Source organism: Gallinula chloropus (genome assembly GCF_964237585.1).
Source record: "Gallinula chloropus genome assembly, chromosome: 2".
Taxonomy (NCBI): Eukaryota; Metazoa; Chordata; class Aves; order Gruiformes; family Rallidae; genus Gallinula; species Gallinula chloropus.
In genome coordinates this window covers 65,460,314-65,481,703 of record NC_140086.1, presented here as the reverse complement: position 1 = coordinate 65,481,703, position 21,390 = coordinate 65,460,314, and the positions used below count along the sequence as shown (strand labels likewise).

The window sequence follows — 21,390 nt, the reverse complement described above, 5'->3', positions numbered from 1 at the left end:
CTAAGCTACAGGAGGGCAGATTTAGATTAGTTATGAGGAAGAAATTCTTCCCTGTGAGGGCGGTGAGGCCCTGGCACAGGATGCCCAGAGAAGCTGTGGCTGCCCCCTCCCTGGCAGTGTTCAAGGCCAGGTTGAATGGGGCTTTGGGCAACTTGGTCTAGGGGAGGGTGTCCCTGCCCATGGCAGGAGGGGGTTGGAACTAGATGGTCTTTGACGTCCCTTCAAGCCCAAACCAGTCCGTGATTCTAAGTGTGCTGTTCTTGAAGTCATACGACCCCTGTGCAAAAGAGAAAAGGAATGAAGTCCTGAGATTTTCAATTATCAGTGCTGGAGTAGATGTTAACCTGTGATAACTGAGAAAAACTATCCTCCTGAAAATACAGTCCCATGCTATATCTTACAATGTACCTATGAAAGACAGGTGACAGGAGACAGGAAAAGGGGAAATGGCAGGAAGCTGTGCCAGGGCAGGTTCAGATTAGATGTTAGGAAAAAGTTCTTCTCTGAAAGAGTTGTCAGGGCCTGGAACAGGCTGCCCAGGGAGGTGGTTGAGTCACCATCCCTGAATATGTTTAAAAGATGGGTAGATGAGGTACTTAGGGATATGGTTTAGCATGGAACAGTTGGACTCATTGATCTTAAAGGTCTTTTCCAACCTTGTGATTCTGTGAAAGAAGAGGCAGAGACTTTGATGAGTGCAGCTTGTTAACAGCAAAAGCAAGTTCCTGACCCCTTTCTCACTAAACTAATTGAAATTTTTCCTACTGACTTCACTAGGTACACAAATAGGCCATAAAATCACTTCTATTTGCATTATTTGAAATTCATAACTAGTGTATAGAAAACTAATATCTAACATTGAGAACGATAAATTAAGAAGCAGAAAGTCAGGAAAGAGATACGGTTTCTATCCAAATATTAATTGACTGAGGTTGTACATTCTATATGTTCCATTTAATAGATTTTAGAGTTGTATTTAACCATATTTCCTAAATGCAATCTGATTATATTAATACTGCTGTAGTAACCTCAACTCTGCAATACCCTGATTCTTTGTTTCTTACAATCTCACTTCCTAACAGTGTCAACTTAAGCCTCCTAATATTTGATTGATATGTATTTTCTGAAGTTAAACATTAACATACTTTGCATACTGTATGTAAATGCTAATTAAGTTGCCTGTCTCACATATTAAAAAATTGCACCAGAGGTTTAGATATCAGTAGTGCTAGCCATGTTTTGGTAGAGAAAACGTGAGCATACTAGAAACATACTGGAGCTCATTACTGTATCTAGTCACCAGTACAGTAACAGATAATCTGTCAAAACCACAAAACTGATAAATGTGAATCTCTTAAATAAAAATACAGTCAAAGTTCGCATTATTATATGCACAAGCCACAATAATTAAAGCACAGCTAATACTTCTTTTACTAAGTATTCAAAAGCATTTATCTGAGCCATTACAGTGAAGAGTGAAGTTTTCTGTTCTTCCCCAGCTTTAATAAGTCTCAAAGGAAAGCTAACTGCTAATATGCTTACTCTCTATGTATTCAAAGAGCTCAGCAGGGGGAGTATAGAGCCCACTGCAAAAATTCAGAAGTGATCTTGTTGAGAATCGCTTTTAAGACTGACTAAAAATGACTGATGATATACACAGAATTTATTAATGAGACTCTTAATTCCACCAGAGGAAAACCTGCTTGAACAAGCAAGAAAACAAATGCTTCTTCACTTTACCTACCATTTATTGATGTAATCTGGAAAGCTAATTTTCAAGACTTTTGAAAGCACAACAACTGATTAAATAAATGACTCCTAAAACCTCCTTTCTTGAAGTCACTGATGTCCCCAGCACATATCCCCATAACTGACCACTAATTTTGCAAAACAGTAAAGAATCTTTTAATGCCAAAGCAACTATTTATATTTCAGTCTAAAAGTACTCATGTGTTTCGGAAATTTTTGGCCACTTAAAGTAAAGTTTTCTAGACTTTTTTCTGCCTACATTCAAGAGTATGATTTCTTTGGATTTTATGTGGGTTTGGTGTAAAACTAGCTATAATTAAACTGCCATACTCTATATTTTAAGCACAACACACAGAAGAAACAGAAGCTACACATCTTTCTACAGCAATTAGAACAATGGATTTGTAGGCAATAATGGAAAGTGTTATATAAATAAATGTCACATCTCTTACCATGAAGAATAAATAAAGAGAAGAGATACAAAATAGACAGAGAGTACTAAGCAGTTGCTTCCATCATATTAATGGAACTTTATTCTGTTCTTTTCTCCTTACATCTTCCCAACGTGTTTCATGTAACCAAGCACTGCTGAATCTGGAAAGGTGGAAAAGGAAGTTGACCATGAGAGGATCTCCAGATTAGAGTTTCTCTCTACTTCAAATTTACTTTCCAAATACGTCATGAGTTCCATTTTCAATGTATTTCATGGATTTCAATATTAGCTATAACCAGTTTGCACACAGCTATCACCCCTGCAAACCCAAGCTACTTCTTCAGCATTCAGTTGAGCTCTGTTCATTATTTCTTATTTTGACAGTCCTAACAGGCTAAATGGTATACAAACATATTCCAAAAAGATGACCCTTAATCCTGTGAATTTATAAATGAAAGACAACAAATGGACACATCCAGATGGCAGATCATGGAAAAACAAGACAGAATTTTTCAGTATGTTAGACTGTGGTCTCGATAAAAGCAGCAGCTTAAGTTTTGTCAAGTTTTGCTAACAGGACTGGAGAATTCTGAGTAGGACACTAGAGAAAAATAATTTTCTGAGGAATTCTTCCAGAGTGTTAAAGATAACATGAGAGAAACAACAACAGTGTTGTTTTCCATAACTTAGCAGGCAACAAAGGCTGCCAACGCAGATTGACCAGCAGGAGATATCAATATCTGCCTGCTATCTGAGCAACAGCACACAGCTAACATCACGAAAGCAAAGACAAATGGTTTGTGTTGGATGCAATTACAAGTAGAGAGGCACCAGAGAGTCAATCGTAGGCCTCTTGCACTGCTATCACTGCAAAACAATATTCTCATGAACTCAGAAATGCAATTATCAAAGTTAAGACCCAAGATGACAGAAATTTAACTGTACGTGTGCATACCTTAGAAATATCACACAGAAAGAACGTGAAAAGATACAAAGTTAACCTGGATGTGAAGACCTAGAGAGGAATGAGAACCAAAGGTGGTGCTTGGGAAACAGGTCTGGAACTGGGTAATATCGTAAAAAGCACCTAAGAAAGGAGGGCAAGATTGTGAACTCTGCTATGCAGGCATCTATCAAGACAAGTACGAAAACCACTTGGGTTTGAAGGGAAGACAAAATCTAAGGAATTAAGCTCAGAGGCACCAACACCACCAAAAAAAAGTATTTATACTCAATCACAGATTCAATCAATAGATTACCTAGTAACAATGCTTCCATATCAAATTTTAGAGCACAGTCTGTAGCTAAATTACTTTTTCATTTAAACTTGTTATTAACTTTCTCCATCAATAAGCAGATATTGCTATAACTATGTGGAATATAAACAATTTAGATGATGTAATAAAAAGCCCAGTTGCAATCCCTTGCTTAAAGGATGAGGGAAGGCTGTGGATTTAGGCTACTTGGACTTCAGTAAAGTCTTTGACACCATTTCTCACAGCATTCTGATTGAGAAACTGGCTGGCACTGGCCTGGACAGGTGGACCCTCTGCTGGGTTAAAAACTGGCTGGCTGGATGGGCCTAAAGGGTGGTGGCAAATGGAGTCAAATCCAGCTGGAGGCCAGTCACAAGTGGTGCCCTCCAGGGCTCAGTCCTGAGTCCAGTCTTGCTCAACATCTTTATCAATGACCTGGATGAAGGGATTGAATGTTCCCTCAGTAAGTTTGCAGATGACACTAAACTAGGAGGAAGTGTTGATCTGCCTGAGGGTAGGGAGGCTCTTCAGAAGGATATGAACAAACTGTACTGATGGGCTGGGACCAACGGGATGAAGTTTAACAAGGCCAAGTGTAGAGTGCTGCACATGGGACATAACAACCCCATGCAGCACTACAGGCTTGGGGAAGACTGGCTGGAGAGCCGTTAGACAGAGAAGGACCTGGGGGTGTTGGTTGACTGCAGGCTGAATATGAGTGAGCAGTGTGCCCAGGTGGCCAGGAAGGCCAATGGCATCCTGGCTTGTATCAGAAATAGTGTGGCCAGTAGGTCTGGGGAGGTAATTGTGCCCCTGTACTCGGCATTGGTGAGGCAACACCTTGAGTGGAGTGTCCATTTCTGGGCTCCTCACCATAAGAAGGGCATTGAGGTCCTAGAACATGTCCAGAGAAGGGCAACCAGACTGATGAAGGGGCTGGAGGGCAAATCCTATGAGTACCAGCTGAGGAAGCTGGGGATTTTTAGTCTTGAGAAGAGGAGGCTGAGGGTAGACCTTATCACTGCCTACAACTACCTGAAAGGAGGTTGTAGAGAGGTGGGCAATGGTCTCTTCAGCCAGGTGACAGGAGATAGGACAAGGGGGAAAACGGCACTAAGCTGCGCCAGGGCAGGTTCAGATTAGATGTAAGGAAAGAGTTCTTCTCTGAAAGAGTTGTGAGGGCCTGGAACAGGCTGCACAGGGAGGTGGTTGAGTCACCATCCCTGGTTGTGTTTAAAAAAAGGGTAGATGAGGTACATAGGGATATGGTTTAGCGTAGGACAGGAACGGTTGGACTCAATGATCTTAAAGGTCTTTTCCAACCTTGTGATTCTGTGATTCCTTCTATTTTCTCCCAGTCTCGCAAGAGGGAGTGAGCCAGTGGCTGGGCAGGCATTAAGCTGGTGGCTGAGCCCAACCCACCACAACTTCTAAAAACATTTAACTTGACTATCTAACATTTGAAAAATTCTCTATTTGAGTACAGCAATCCTTACCTACTTTTCAGCAAATTTATTCCTCTAGCGTGGCAGAAAAGTAGATGGTACATACAAACTAAAACTCTGTGACATAATTTTGTTTGCGACAAAGTATTTCACAACTGAGTCCAAATTACAAGTATCTTTAATAAATGCAAATAATACAGAAATAAAATCACACTCATTTAATACTGGAAACATCTCAAAAACTTTTTATAGTAAAAGAAGTATCAGTTATTATAAGATTATCAACGTGATCTGGAGAAAAGCAAAGCAAATTCTGATGTGCCTCATATAACTAAGTTCTCAATTCGCAAGCCAACCAGGCAAACAGACATAGAAGTCATTGTAGTTAGCTTACAATCAATATGTGTCTAGTTCTGAAAGACCTTTGAAAGACAAAGATATAGAGATACATAGAGAAAAATTCAATTGAGACTTCTGTATCTTTCCATGTTAGTGAAGTTCAGCGATTTCCACAGTATAAAAATCAAGGTAAAAATTAAGCTGAGCACATGATTTCCTTGTACTCATTATAACTGTCAGCCTAGAAAATGAAACAAATCCTGCAGAAAGATAAAATATGTCACCAAGTTAAATGTATTAAATCCCTACAGAAAAATATTTGGAAAGTGTCTCAATAAACCAATCACAGGCTGACAGATAACTAATCAAACATTTGCCACAATTCTGACTTGAAAGACAAAATTAAAGTAGACTTTTTGTTACAGTTAACGAGGATTAAACTTTCAAATAACGAAGACAAGACACAAACCAATTGGTGTGTAAGATGCAACTGACATGAATAATACAACTGCCCGTTTTAATTAGAACTTGCAAACTCATCTTGCTTTCCTTCCTCCCAAGTGAACAGTTACACACTTCAAACTAATTAAGAGAATATACATAGTCCATGTGTTAGGAGAAAGATGTATACTCATAGAACTCAGAAGAACCCCTTTTCAAGAGAGCAAAAATACTTATGATGATTTCTTAGCAGATTATTTAGTTTCCTAATATTCATAATTTTCTCTCTCAAACATGCAGTGGACTAAACCAAAAAATTTCAAGAAAACATAAAATATTTCAGAGTAAAGCAATAGATACCAAATGTGTTCATATATAGAACAATTTCTTACCAGAATACATTTCACTGTGTGAATTGCACTTGGGTCCTTGTTGTTAGCTGCCCAGTGAAGTGGGATTTTTCCTTCAATATCAGGGATTCCAATATTTGAATCATGTTTTATGAGAAGTTTCACGTGCTCTGGGTTGTTGTAGTAGGCACTCCAATGCAATGCAGTTTGCTGGAACACAATATTCACAGGTTTTACAAACACATTGAAAAATTACTATAAGATGAAAACTGAAGTTGCTCAGAACTTGAAATATGATGTAACTTTTTTCACAGAATGGAAGAGATCACCTAGCCAACTCCTCTGCTCAAAGCAGAGTCAACTCTAACAGGCTGATCAGGAAAAAAAATCCAGTCAGATTTTGAATTATCTCCATAGATAGAGACTCCACAATGTCTCTGGACAACCTGCTCTAGTATTTTAGCCCCCTCACATTAAAAAAAAAAAAAAAAGATTTCTCAGTTTTAAACAGAATTTATTATATACTTATGTCCATTGCCTCTTGCCTGTTCACTGGAGACCTCTGAGAAGAGTCTATCTTCTTCACTGCATCCCACCAAGTATTTATACACGCTGGCAAAATCATCCCTGAACTGTCTTCTTCAGGCTAAACATCTGCAGGTCTCTCAAACTCTCCTTGATGTCAGCTGCTCCAATCTGTTAATCATCTTTGTGGGTCCCCACTATGATTGCTCCAGTATGTCTATGCTCTTACTGTACTGGAGAACCTAGAAGTAGACAGAGCATTCCTTCTGTGGTGCCACCAGTGCTGAGTGGGTAAAAAACACAGGTAAACCCAGCCTTAAACAATCTTTTATGCTTCAATAAAGAAGACACACAGAAAACACAGCACATATAACTAGGGTGGGTGACAACTCAAAATCACTGGTAAATGGGTTTTAAACAAAACTGAACCAGAGGCCCATCTATCTAAGTAGGAGTAGATGCTCACACATCTTTGCTACAGAGGTACGAATTAGGTCTAAGCTACATCATCTTACATAAGACCCACACTGAGAAGCCCTTATGCCTGGAATATAAGGAATTCTGGTAGAAGATTACTTGCTTCATATGGGGATTTCTTGGACTTTAGCAGGACAACACTGCCAGCCAACAGGGCAATGCCCCTGGATGCAGTAATTTCAGACCTGGAGAAAAAAATCCATGCTTGGTATTCAACAATCACATCCACATTACAAAGATCCTCTGATGCAGGGCCCAGCACCAGAGCTGCATTGTAGAACAACTGCAGTAATTAATTCAGTCTCTTAAATTTGGAAATCTTTTGGAATAACACAAATTGGTGGAGAAGCAGCTAACAAGATTACTCTTCACTACAGGAAAAATACTGACACTGAACATGGATCCGTCTTGAGCAAACGTTTTATTTCTGCACTGCCCTTGATCACTGAGAATTCCAAGGTAGAATCCAATGCCAAACAGCCCATGACAGTGCAATAAAACATAGAAAGACAATTCATCCTCCTATTGCCATTTTCTGACTGCCAGTGGCTTTTTATGGGCAACATCAATGTTCATAATTACTCAAGAAAACCAATTTGTGAGGTTTTTTAAACAGTAACATGTTGGTATACTAACAGTATTTTATCAGATACGTATCTCCCAGCTGGCAAGTAGCAGAGGGTTGTAAGATGCAGTATAAATGTTATTTCCCCCCCTCACCCCTGCAAAATATTACATGTCAATTTGACTTGACTATTGACTTGAATATATGCTAACTATTCCTTCTGTCAAAATGGGTTAGTGAGCTATTACTGTGGGCTGGCACTCCTCTCTGTATGAAGAGTAATAGTAAACCAGTTGTTGAACAACGGAACCACTTTCCTTCTAAGATCAGTCATCTTTTCTGTAAGGTCATTTTAATGACAGTACTTTTTAACAAACATCAGTAGATCATTTCCAGAGGCTCTCTGAGGTCAGTGTGCTTTGGAAGCAGGCTCGTAATTTTATTAAGGTAGAGTTTGACTTGACTTTGCAAAAGGACATAAGGCAACTCATGATGATATATCCAATATATGATATACCTGGAAAGTCAGCTGGAAATTTCCTGGCCTTTCAAGCAACTGTTGTCACTACAGATGCAAAAAAATTAGTCTGAAGGACTTTATTCTAAGGTGGTGGTAATATAAAGCTCTGGAAATGTTAAGATTACATTTTTTCCCAAGGAAGTCTGTAATTTCACAAAACAAATGTCAAAGTGACTAACTGTTGCTCTGCTTCAAAGCCTCATGCCAGAATGTCAATCAACTTCATCATGACATCCCTTTAAGTGATGTACTCATGGAAGCAACAGTGCATGTTTATTGATAGCAGACCTTCTCCTGCCAATTGGTCTATTTTATTACGATGATAATGATAATAAAACAAAACCAACTTGGTACTTTTCATTGTCCCTATTAGAATGTCTTCTTGACAAGTGATACCACATTCTAACTCAGCCCAAAAAGTCCTGTACAACTAGGAGGCTCTAAAAATTGGCCATTTTTATTTACAGATATACAGAAAAAGGAACAGTTATTTTTACCCTTGGACCATCCTTGTGAATGGAAGAAATGGGGTTGAGACAGGAAAAGAGAGGGGCGGGGTTGTTTGAAGGTGGTGGTCTAATTTTTACCTCTGCTTCTCATTATCTAAACTTAATTTAATTGGTAACAAATGAAACTAATTTTATTTGAGTCTGGTTTGCCCATGATGGTAACTGGTGAGCAATATTTCTGTGTTTATCTCACCCTATGAGCATTTTCAACCTATTTTCTCCTCTCCATCTGTGCGGTTGAGGGGAGAGAGTGAGAGGATGGCTGACAAGGCTGCTGGCACCCTGTGTTTCTCAAACTCAGAGAGCTGTGTCAATATCACCACCTTTTACTGGTCCCATTGCAGGGCAAAAGCAATCACCAGATGTTAGGAAGGATGCCTGCCAACAGCAAACCTGCATTCAGCTCAGCACCAGAGGAATTTCCTTTTCTTTGTTTGGGTTTTTTTTTTGTTTGTTTTGTTGGGTTTGGTTTTTTTTAAACTCACCTTTGTTATTACCAAATACTTCAAAGTCCCTTTGCACAAAGTTTTCTACTGACTCTTATCATTAAATTATGACAAATTTATGTTTTTTCCAAGGAAGAAAAGCAAGGTAAGTACCTGTTATCCAAATTCTAACAAGGATCACAATTCTGCAGAAAGCCTTTAACCTTAAAAACAGTGGCTTTATCTACGTAACCTCAAGAAGAATGTCAATGAACTCAGTGCAATGAACTTTGAGGTTATTACAGCCAGGAAAATACTAATATTTCTAAAGGTGATCATTATAATACCAGCACTGGTCACTAAGACTCAAAAAAAGTTTGTTATAACTGAAATATTTTTTCACACACAACTGCTTGATGCCACACCAATTTCTAAAGCTGCTACAAGTGTTTTACTAAAATAACGAGTATTTTTACCTTGTTTCTGTCCTGGGTATCCACTTCTCCAGGTGCCATATGTTTTAGTAACAAAGCTAAACATTTTGGGCTTTTGTGACGTGTGGTTAAGTGCAATGGTGTCATATCCTCCAAGTCCTTCTGCATCCAGTTCCCTCTACGAGCCAGTAAAAGCTTCATGAAGCGGTAATTTCCCTAAGCAAGGAAAAGTAACAGAAATTTATTCCTGTTTATCAAACCAAATGCTGATACTGTTTAGGCATATTTACTGTTGTTTTACAGTGACCCAAAAAACCTCACCTAAAAAAAACCCGTCTTGGTTTTTAAGTCTTTTTTACTACTTCATAATAGGCACATGTCTTCACTTAGTGGAGTAAGCCAGGGTTCAGTAATACCAAAAATTCTGCAATATTGGCAGTTTCTTGACAGTTTAACATCAATAAGCTTCATGTAAAAACTGAAATAAAACCATTACATGCTGGTTTCAGCCAGGCAGACAGTTTTCAGCTGAGAAGAACCAAACATGAAGAAAGGTTACAATTTTCAAAATGAAAGTAGAAAAAATAATGGAAAATTATTCAGATATATAAAATGTACTTATCTGAAAGAATAAACAATATACAGAAAAGTGATTATTTATTACATTTTTAAATTGGGAACTGTATATGAGTTCTGATTTCCTGTATGCAGGATAAATGGATGGGGCAGCTACTTTGGAACACATTTAAAATACTTAACACTAGTTTTTTTTGAAAGAAATAATGTAGAAATGCTCCTGGGACTAATAACTTGCTTGCTACAATCCTGTACATTAACTCAGTCCCTTTAGGCTGTCTTTGGAAAAAACAATGAAAACAGGTAGACCTGTAGACAAGGGCAAGTAGTGCTAATGAATGGCAGCACTTCTGCATATCATAAGCTGCAGAACTGCAAATCACTTTGTCAGCAGAAAGGAAGGGTGGAGATGGGCCAAGGATTCATTCCAGAGACCCCTACAGAATCCAGTGCCAGGTCATAAAAATATTCTAGTTTCCTATTTCATAGCAGCCATACACATTGGAAGGGCAGATTTCATATATGTTACTGTTCTGTTCTTTGTCTATTACAAATGGAGGAATTGAGCTTTATGTGGGGAGAATGGACTTCACCAACATACTGTGTCTTCCCCCCAGCCCCGCTGCAATATTTTACTTTAAAATAGGAAATCACTAATGAGCTGGCACAAAATGCCATCTTCCTGCTTCTACAGTTTATTGTCATCAGTCCTTGCTCTTTAGTGAAAGCCTACAAGAAAAGTCTGTCAAAAAACCTCACCACAAACCTGCCTGAAAACACAAACTTCTCTTGCTAGAGGCAGCATGGCTACTGTACTCTTTAACAGCATCCACAGCGAGTAGGGACTGACTAATTCTTTCTTCTGCTGGGTGTCAGGGGAAGCATAACCTTTGGATTGCATCCTTTTAATACACACACACCAAGGCATACCCTGAAGTGCAGAGGCGGAACAGCATCACATCTGCACAGTTACTAATCCATGCAGAACACACTCAAAAAGAACTTGTGATAAATTTGGGAATGAGTTAGGGTTGAAATTCCTTGTTATTGCCATTATATTTTACAGGTAAATATAAGAAGAATTTGCAAAACTCATTTAAAAAAAAAAAAAGCACACAAACGCAATGCATCATGATGTGTTTGGGAATTAGACTAGGCAACAACATTAAATAACTTGAGAATATTAGTCTTGGAAGAAATACAGCTACTTTTTTCCATCAAAGAGGATAATGCATTTGTTTTGTTTTCAGTATTTCCTGCTTGATGTGCATGCATTTTCTCTTGTTGATGGATACATACTAGGAGATTTACAACTATACTGAGCTTTTTGAATGAATTTGGCTGAAGAGTCAAAGTTAAAATAATATACAAAACTAAGGAAACATGCATTTTTGTTATTAGAGTTTCTTTCCTGATACTGCATTTCATTTTTGCTGATACACATTTTTCCACCAGTTAATATTATATTATTCTGTTCCATGCTTAGCCACCCACAAATCCCTCTCACTTGGAAATAAATCGGTAATAAATCCCCTCATTTTGAAATAGCAAGAGATTCTGTTTCTTCCAAGTGATTTAAGTGTTTTTTAAAAAAACACCACCACAGAAACACCTATACCTGTACTTAACATTACTTATTTGTAATGACCTTCCTCACATTCTTACTTCTGGCTGCTGTTCTTCTCTTTTATGATACCACGAATGCGTCTGGGTGCCTTTCACTTGTTAGAAAATAATACCATCCCTATTAATGACAAAGAAAAAATTCTCCACCTTCAACTGATTACTGCTTAAGTGTGTAGACATGCAATGGATCAACATGTTTGGAAGGCAGATTTAATTTGGGTCTTACTAGGTGCAGAGGGCAAAAAGTATGCACAATTTAAAAAGCAGTTAGTAATCTAATTCCTTCATTTTTATAAAATTCTTGTGTCTAACAAGTCTTTAAGCTTGCAAATTTTTACTCATTGGAAATGCACTTGGTCAGCCTAAAGGTTCTTGGGTAGCATGAAGTGCTTTGGTCAGTCCATGGTCTCTTAATGTTGATAGTGTCTCTAAACAATATGTTCCTCGTAGCCACAATTTACTATTCCAATGCTGATTCTTAAAATTCCTTTATATTAAAATTATTTTTAGCCAAGACTTCAACTCTATGTAAACCACAGCCCAGTTTCAGAGAACATCTGACAACTAGCTTCAGCGTTATCAGAAGAAATACTACTGCTATGTCAAATTTCAGCCACACATTCTAACCACAATGGAGTATAACACATTTTTTGTTAGACAGTTCAATAAGCAATCACTGCTCTTCCATTATGTAATGGCTTGGAAGAAAGTTCTAGACCCCAGACTTAACTGCTAAGGAATCAAAAAAGCCTTTCCTTTGCTGAACTTTTCAATAAAGAGCAATGCTAGAAACATCTTAGTTGGAATCAGTGAATTTGTCAGAATTCAGAATATCACTGAAAATGAAAAAGCTATCCCCCAAATTGCAAATTCATTCAGATAAAAACCTTCCAAGTATTTTCAATATGACCCTCTTTCCAGGAACAGATTCCAGTAGAAAATTGCCTTTAAACTCTTCACTACCTACTTTTCTGGGCCTACAAGATGATGTGTTTGTTTCTTTATCCATCTAAAGCAGTTTTTTTAATGTGTTTTCTCTCACTGGCCTGTTGAGAAGGGGGAGTGAGAGAGCAGCTGGGTGGGCATTTGGCAGCCAGACAAAGTCCATCCACCCTATATGATAATCTAAGTGAAAGACAAAAGGAAAAAACGAGCTCTGTACTGGTAACAGAGGTCATTAGGATGTAGGTCATTGTAGGTTGACAGTGAAGATACTCATGAAACTCTTCCAGCAGTCTTCCAGTACCTAAAGAGGACCTACAGGAGAGACAAAGAGGGACTGTTAATAAGGGAATGCAGTGTAGAAGCCCCATCCTGGACATGTTTAAGGCCAGGTTGGATGGGGCTCTGGGTAACCTATCTAGGGGAGGGTGTCTAGTGTCAGGGGAACTAAATGATCTTTGGGGTCCCTCCCAACTCAGACCATTCATTCTGTGATTCTATGATACAGTGTTCTGTTACATTTGGTAGAAGCCTGACAATGCAGTTGGTATTACTGCTCAGCTATCAGAATATAAAAGGAGAACAACTTTAATACTTACTATGAACAACTTCTTTTAGCTGTCTAAAATCTGATGACTTTCTGACTTAGAATTGAAAAGAATCTGAGTAACCTTCCTGTAAAACGTATAAAAGTTCATCCAGGTTCTAGAAACATTCTGCTGATGTGCAACAGAGCTCTGTGAAAATTTATTTCCCTTCTCAACTAACCACCTCTTCTACACTAATCTAGAGTAGATGTATCTCTGGGGTTGTGCTTTTCATCTTTGGATTTTAAAAAAACATACTTTGTAGGTAGATAAATACAACACCTTTTAATAAAGGGAAAAACTGAGCTGCACAAGAGGAGACTAAGAATTGGACAAATGTGTGCACCTCTCTAAGCATCAGAACACATCCATAGATAGGCTACTATCACCTCATCATCAGTAGGCAAAAAGGGGCCAGTGAGTATAGGAAAAAGGCTTATTTCCCTATTTATTTCTGAGATCCCATTTTCAAAAAGTGTAACAATTCTAATCCATGTGAAATATTTAACATGACTTGAAAGACTGATTTGTCATAATTCATAACGCAGCGCACGCGACCCAACTGACAACTGACTGTTAGGGTTTTCAGAAGACCTAAAATAGGCTTGGTGAAGATTTGACTGTAAGGTTGCTGGAGAACTAGGAAAAAAGCAGCTCAGCATCTCTATGTAACCTCCTGGCAAGCATGGCAGGGTTCATTAGAAAGAATGCCAAGCTGTTAGACTGTGAAGATGCTGCTTTGGCTCCAATTGAAAATTACATACCTGCTTTCCCAGTACTGGGAACAGACCGACCAAAAGAACACAAATCAATCTAAAAGTCATCCTTACAAAGGAGGTGGTTTTTAAGGGCTCTTCATTGCTGACAGTCATTAGCACTGAAGATGTAGTCAGGGCATAAACTTCAAGTGGAATAGAAAACCTTAGAAATATTTGCAAATTAGAAGCAAAGGTTAAAATTTACCTTCTAGGTTATCAAATCAAATCCTCCAACACCATGGGGAGTAAGGACATCTAATCCTTTTCCAAAAAACCCTAGAGATTTAAGTGAAATTATGGTGTGGGTTTTTTTTTTCCCCAATTTCTCTTGGTTTTGGGTATTTTTAGGTTTTGATTGTTGGGGTTTAAGACACCCACCCACTTCCTACATGTAACGTACAGTGCATACTTTAAAACCTAACCAAGCATTGGTCTTTTTATCTCAATACTGAAGGATAACATTCCCCCTAAAATATTGTCAGCTCTCTACGCTCAATCTAGTTTGAACTCTTTTCTTTTGAACACAAGTGAACAGATTACAGGACACACCAGAGGAGGTCCCACTAAGTCGTCTACCAGATGACAATGATACTTGGCCATTGCTAGTGCAAATACCTTGACAGATATACCAAAAACTGCATTTCTCTCACCAATTAAGTACTTTTTCAGATCAATTAGCACACTGACATCCTTCTCAGTGATTTTCAAATAATAACTATATAATACATAGAATATATTTATTAGTTATAAAACACATTGTTCTGCCCCCTCTTCCCCCTCCCCCAATTTGCATATGGGACCATTGTATATTCAATCATTTCAATTACCTTCAGTATTCTTGCACTTCTGGTACCCCAAGCACTTCTGTCTTTGACTCACAGTAACACCTACTCTTGTATCACTCTGAAGTATCCTTAGAGAAAGTGCTACTTGTGATGTTTGTTAATGAAAAATATTGACTGATACTCAATTGAAGTGCAATTCTAATATACTCCTCCTGCTCCTACAGTTCATATTTCAACTGTATTTGTTTTCAGCTTATTATCAAAATCTTTACCATAACCTTCTGTTTTGTGCCCTAATTTCCCATTTAAGTTGCAATTCCTCATCTAGCACCACAGTAAATGTTTTTGTACAGACCTAAAAAGGCAATCTATCAAATTTGTTTCTAGAAAATCAGCCAGAAAAATATCCAGTTAGTCTTGAAGAATGTACTGCTGACAGCAGGGTGCACATTTTACCCCATTTTCTATTTATGTTTATATATTTATCCCTTAGAAACTAACATTAATTTTTTGCCTGCTACTGAGGTTGAATAGGTGACTTGTCTCAGCTCCTTTTCTTCCTGCTAAAACCATTATTTACCAGTATTCAAAAATGTTACTGAATACCCCAAATCCTGCAGTGTTGCAATTCCCAAGGACTGTTTCATTGATTAAAAGTCTTCTGCCCCTCATCCCTTTCTGTTTCCGTACTGTTAGGGTGACAGCTATCAAAATGAGGCATCAGCTATTGACCACAGCTCCTGACAGAGGGAGAGCCCACAGTAACTCAGCCTGGGCAGGCAGTGCACAGAAGGCTGTTGGCAAGGGGAAAAAATAAGTCCCCACAAAAGCAGAAGCAGGAAGGTCGACCTGTTTAAAGGGGCACACTCAAAGACAAGAAAGGAGGAGTAATGGTGCAGCAAGACCACCACCCATGTCAGTAGGCATTTTGGAGATCTAATAGTTATACATCCCACCATGGTTTAATAATGTATTAGCTTATTAATTTTTGATTTTTGAAATATATGAATTATTAATTAAGCAGCACTTATGTAAGATGCTTTAGCACAATTTTCTCAGTATTCTCTCATAAAAAAAGACTATTTAAAAATCAATAGCTCCTCTTCTGAGGAGCACAGTGTATAATTCAGTTATTTTTACTCCTTCACAAACAAAACAATACAAAATTATTATATCTGAGTTAACTGCACAGTTAAAACAGGTCTGCTTTCCTATTGCTACACAATTGTAGCATTGGCAGTGATCATACTTTTGTTGCCTTTAACTGTTATTCATGTGTTAATTTCCCTTTTTAAATTCATAAATCATATTGAATGAGGTACAACTGGGTGCATAACAGCCTGAGAGTGAGAAAATAAATTATATCATAGGTTCTAATCTATGTATGCACTGATATATGCTGCTTCTTTGGTTTAGACCCAGTTTGGGGGAGAACAAGAGCTGGAAAGGTGCATGGAAATTTAGTGTGATACCAGGCCACTGATCTGCTTTTCCAGAGAAATACATTCTGCCCTGACTATACTAGTTCTTATTCTAAGATAACAAAAGAAAATTAAATAGATTGCTATGAGTTTTTAACAGTCAAATTAAATATTAATCTTTTTAAACCCAGGACTCATGAAAAGTAATCAGGACTTAAATGAAGCTTAATTGCTGCTCATGTTTGAAACACAAAATTATCTATACTTTAATAATGACATAGAAGTTTCTAAATAAGTATAGATCTATACATTGACAAATAATTGTGCATTCAGACACTCCCTGGGGTAAAGTATGAACAGCATGAAAGTTATTTAGATTTTACCTTAAAACTCAAGCAGAATGTAGCAGACACTTTGCACTACACAAGCACACTTTGCCAACAGATTGCCACAGATGAAGTTGAGAACAGCTCTTTGCTGTCAGATGCTTTCAAGAAGCAATGAAAGTCAAAAAAGTTGAACTCCTTAATTGCTAGCTAAGCCTTTAAAAGATTAACATAGTCATAAGCTTCCCCATTTGAAACAAAGATAGCTATTGACTTTAACTTTCTTATGTTCACAGTACAGAAATGGCTCTTTGACCTACTCAATCTTACAGAAAACCACCTTACACTATATATACAAACACACATATTCACTCTTTCCAGTAAGCAGGTGCTGAAGAGAGATGCTTCACCCAACATATCAACTTGGTCACAAATCTTCAAGCCCCAAGAACTTTACTAACTTTGGAAAGAAAAGGGGCTGCACACATGCTTTCCTTGGAGTTTATTCATCTATTAGGATCCCCCTGAGAAGCTCATTCTCAGAAAATCAGAAACAGCTTACAATGACATGGAGCATATGAAGGACTTTCTGCCACCAGCACCTGCCATTTTTAGTAGCTTTTCAGGGAACAAACTGCACTTATGAAAACAGAAGCTGTGACTATCATACTTCTAAATTTATATCTATACAGGAACAGAATACACTTCGAGAAGCAAATGAAACCCATAGATCAAATGGAGCATTTTGATATGCTTATATTGTCAGCTAACTGCCAGAAATCTGACAAGGATTCTTCAGAAGTTACTAAAATAGATACTAGCAACTAGATCTATTAATTAAATTGCAAATAAGAATTATTTAGAGTTATAAATTAAACAGCATGTGTTTTAAAAAAATATTGATGCATGAAATAGTAAAAGTTTGTGATTTTTAATACAATGAAATTGTTAATACTGCCTGGTTACAACAGCTGTAAGAGCTATCCTTTAAATATATATGGCTGCACTGTTTTTAAGCTGCTTGTATACTAGCCATTTTTGTTTTAACAGGTCCTGAAAAAACACCAAACTGGAATAAGTATAGAGAATTGAGAACCTCAATTCCTGGTGAAAATGAGTAAAGTCACCATCAAGAGCAAGCTGCCTCTCCAGTTATCATCTGCTAGCTACATTGCCATACAGGTTTATCACACAATATTCTTATTTGAGTAAATAAGCTCATGACAAAGTTTTTGTAAAATTTTGAGTATGTTTAACTGGTATTACATTTTAATATATTTTAAATTTTAATTGATATACCAGTAATACACAAAGTTAGAATCAGATACAAGATCCTACTAACTTTTTCCTTATCTCTGCTGTAATAAATATGATTATGATATGTAAACCATGAATAGGGAAGGAAATTCTATTTTATCCATAAATATTGGATTCATAAATTAGTCAGATTAATCATTCTTTTTTAAAACATAGGCAAAAAAAGTATCATTACTGTTGAATAAAATCACACTAAAAGAGAAGGGGAATAAATCAAATTATTTCACAAATGCTAAGTAAGGTGATTGCATTCATCAATCTGATTGCAGAGTCACACAGAACAAATACACCAAAATGTTTCTATGAAATGTAACAGTTATAAGGAGACTCTCAATCCTCTCAAATAATTATCTCAACCTTTGGGACATACACTTGGTATGTTGGGCAAGAACTAGACACTGAATTTTTTTTCCTGCACACTGTCTACCCACTGTGGTAGTCTATGCTAGCTACATTATAAATATAGTCAGCAGAGGTAATAGAGAAACTACTCCATCCCATTCTCTGCACTCCCTAATCAGCTGGCAGATGGTATTCAGAAGACTTGATTTACACATGCATCTTCAGTAACGTTGCTGCAAAGGGAATGGAAGCAACCCATCTCTGAACAGAGTACTAAAATACAGCAATATAAAATTTATTAATTATAGGAAGCTAAACTAGTAGTTCTTCTAGCACTGAAGCAACTTCAGTCACAGCTTAAATCATGAAAACTTGAATTCACACGTTTAGGTAGTTTTAATTTGAGCAAAACTAAGCAGTTAATTCCTTGATTAAACAAGTAACTGAAAAGTTAAAGTAACCAGAAGAAAATCCGTGCATTGTTTTAGACAAAACCTAACAATCATCCACTGAAGTACAGCTTTAGGGGAAAAAAAAATATCCATAAGCTATTTTTTACCTCTGCGTGGACAAGGATGATGCCATGTCTTCCACCTAACAAAACACTGGCAGAATTAAATATATGATGTTTTGCTAATCCTTTCAAGCCAACCATGGCAAAAACATCACTGATTTTGACACTGGGTTTAATCTCACAAAGTACCCTTTTAGCAACTTTGTGAGCAACATCCTAGACTCACCAGTAAAACACTCAACTGGAGAGAGCCCCTCAGACAGCTGAATAGAACCCGTATTTACCAGTTACCAAGCTGAACATGTTTGTCCATCTGGCAAAGCATCTTCAGCAATACATCAGCCAGGAACATCAGTACAACTTGAGACCAGCTCTGACTACCAGACATTTTGACTGAAAGCAAGGCAGTGTCTGAACTTAGAGAACTTCTCCCTAAAGCCTCTTCTTGCAAGATTGGCTTCAACATCTCGGTTTCCATAGGAATAGACAAACCTATCAACTGGCACACAGTCAAAGAATACAATAGAGGAGACAACTAACCAGTGCTGTAAAATCCAAGGTAAATCCGTTTCCCAGCATAAGTGGAAGGAAAATAGGTGTTTGCATCTTAGAGCCTTTGACCTCATTTATCCATGGTTTGTGCATGCTGTTTCTGTGTGAAGTATTCAGTTCCTCAGCCCTAAATTGTATGGACTGCTTACAGAAATTAGTGGCCTTCGTGCAAAAAGCACATCAAGTAATGAAAATGTAATTAGCATTCTCATTTCCAGTTGATTTCTCCTACTGTCACTGAACTTGTTTCCTCTGAAGTCGCTCAGGCAGAAGTACACACAACACACAATCTCTAGGGGTCTAGACAAAAGCCTGAGATACATCATCCAGATTTACAGGCTCACTGCCCACCTCTTCATAAAGAATCAAAGACCAAGTTCTCAAGAAATATCATATTTCAAAAAACACTGTGATTTGAAAGATTTGGAGGCAAGTACTGGCCTATTCCTCCCCAAAAATACAACTAGTAGGAAAGAGTTACTACATTCATTTTCTTGAACTAAAAGCAGTGTTAAAAATGAAGAAAATAAATCCCTGAAATATGTCTTGCTTTTTAAAACTGGCATTTTTATATATATTCACATACTTTTTGAATGCTAGTAAAGTTTTGATTTATGTCCATATTTATAATATTCTTTCCATTTTTAATTATGTGTATACCTCACGAAACTGACACTTTGCAGGTGTGGAAGTCTCTTATTGCTTAGTTATACTCACATTACCTAATGCCTCCTAAACTTCCCACCTCTCTTCCAGGAACATAAGACAAGTTGGGATGGTTGCTCAAAAACATTTTAGCAAGGCAAAGGAGAAAAAAATAAATAAAAAAAAAAATCCTTCATAATCTCCTTACACACAGAATTTTTAAAACTGTGTGAGTTCATACTTTAAATTGATAAACCTATATTTAGACAGGCTTCATGTGATTTGCCATTCTTCTAGATACATTTCTACACTACGTAAAGATTTCTATTTAAAAATCTAATAAAAATGTTATGAAGAACAGTATTACCCATGACAGAATTCTAGCTAAAAAACAAAGCTCTCAGTAACAGCTACAAGTCCAGCCAAAGTTCCTACTTTCTGATCCCACTTTTCTGCAATACTGTTTCATTCTGGAAGCAAACTAATTGCCATTGCTACTCAGCACCGCTCTGGTCTGTACTGTGTCACTACTGCCTTGTATTTCTTCACTGCACCCCTCTAAGGGCTTGCCTATGCGATGGCCTCACAGGCTCCTGGACAGAACAATGCTTGTAAAATAAAAACTTTTCATATATACTTGTTGCTGAGCCTCTCTTTCCAGAAATTTTTGCTATGATTTTAGCAACTGTTTTATTTGAAACTAAAGCAAGCTGTGGGTTTTAATTTATTTAAGTATATTTCAAACACTTTAAGTCCCATAGCAAACTATTGTATGACATAATTGCAAAGCTACATATACTAAGTTCTATTTTATGAGAAAAGTTCTCCAACCACAGTGTTATTTCCAGAACTATTACAGAAGTAGCCAATCCATAATGAAAATAACCTGCAGTAAAGGCAGGTTTACCCTTACTTTAAATAACTATGAAGACACTTAAGGCTACCTTTATATACTCACATATTTCATAGCTCCTATAGACACTAGCTACTGTGACATTTGAGATCTAAAATGAAGTCAGAATCTACTAACTGTACTGGAAAACAATTCAAAGACTTCATAAGTTGCTCAAGCTACATCCTAGGAGTAATAAACATACTGGATTTATTTCTCTTTGTTCAGACTACAGGCAGTTAAAATAACAATTCAAGCTTGGTGTTTCTTAAAGTCCTCCCAAATCTATACTATGCTAAGAGAACACTGACAAAACATGTCATATATACATATCTATTTATGTTTAGCCTTCTGATGAGAACATTTAAACATATACAGATGATATCTATAATATATAATCAGTTAGTATTTTAGTATTAATCATTCCTCCTTAATAAAAACAGGTAGCATTCTTCATTAATAAAAAGAATATATGACAAAAAGGGGTTCCAAAGCACTCCACAAAGACAACAAAAAATATAATTTTAATAGGTAAGATAAACTAATTTTCTATTTCATGAAATGCTGATATTAGCTGTCACTTTCCAGGAAACAACAGAATTCGCTTATGTAGTTTATATACACATACCCATTTTGATT

General features: G+C 37.2%; 1 protein-coding gene across 1 annotated transcript in view; it reads right to left on the bottom strand.

Moving 5' to 3' along the window:
- Positions 1-21,390, bottom strand: part of INVS (inversin) — an 87,432-nt gene that overhangs the window by 42,231 nt on the left and 23,811 nt on the right. The window contains exons 3-4 of the mRNA XM_084260061.1: positions 9,511-9,684; positions 6,056-6,223 (exon numbers count right to left, since the gene is read on the bottom strand). Coding sequence (XP_084116187.1) covers positions 6,056-6,223; positions 9,511-9,684 — 342 coding nt within the window. The remainder of the gene's footprint in view (positions 1-6,055; positions 6,224-9,510; positions 9,685-21,390) is intronic.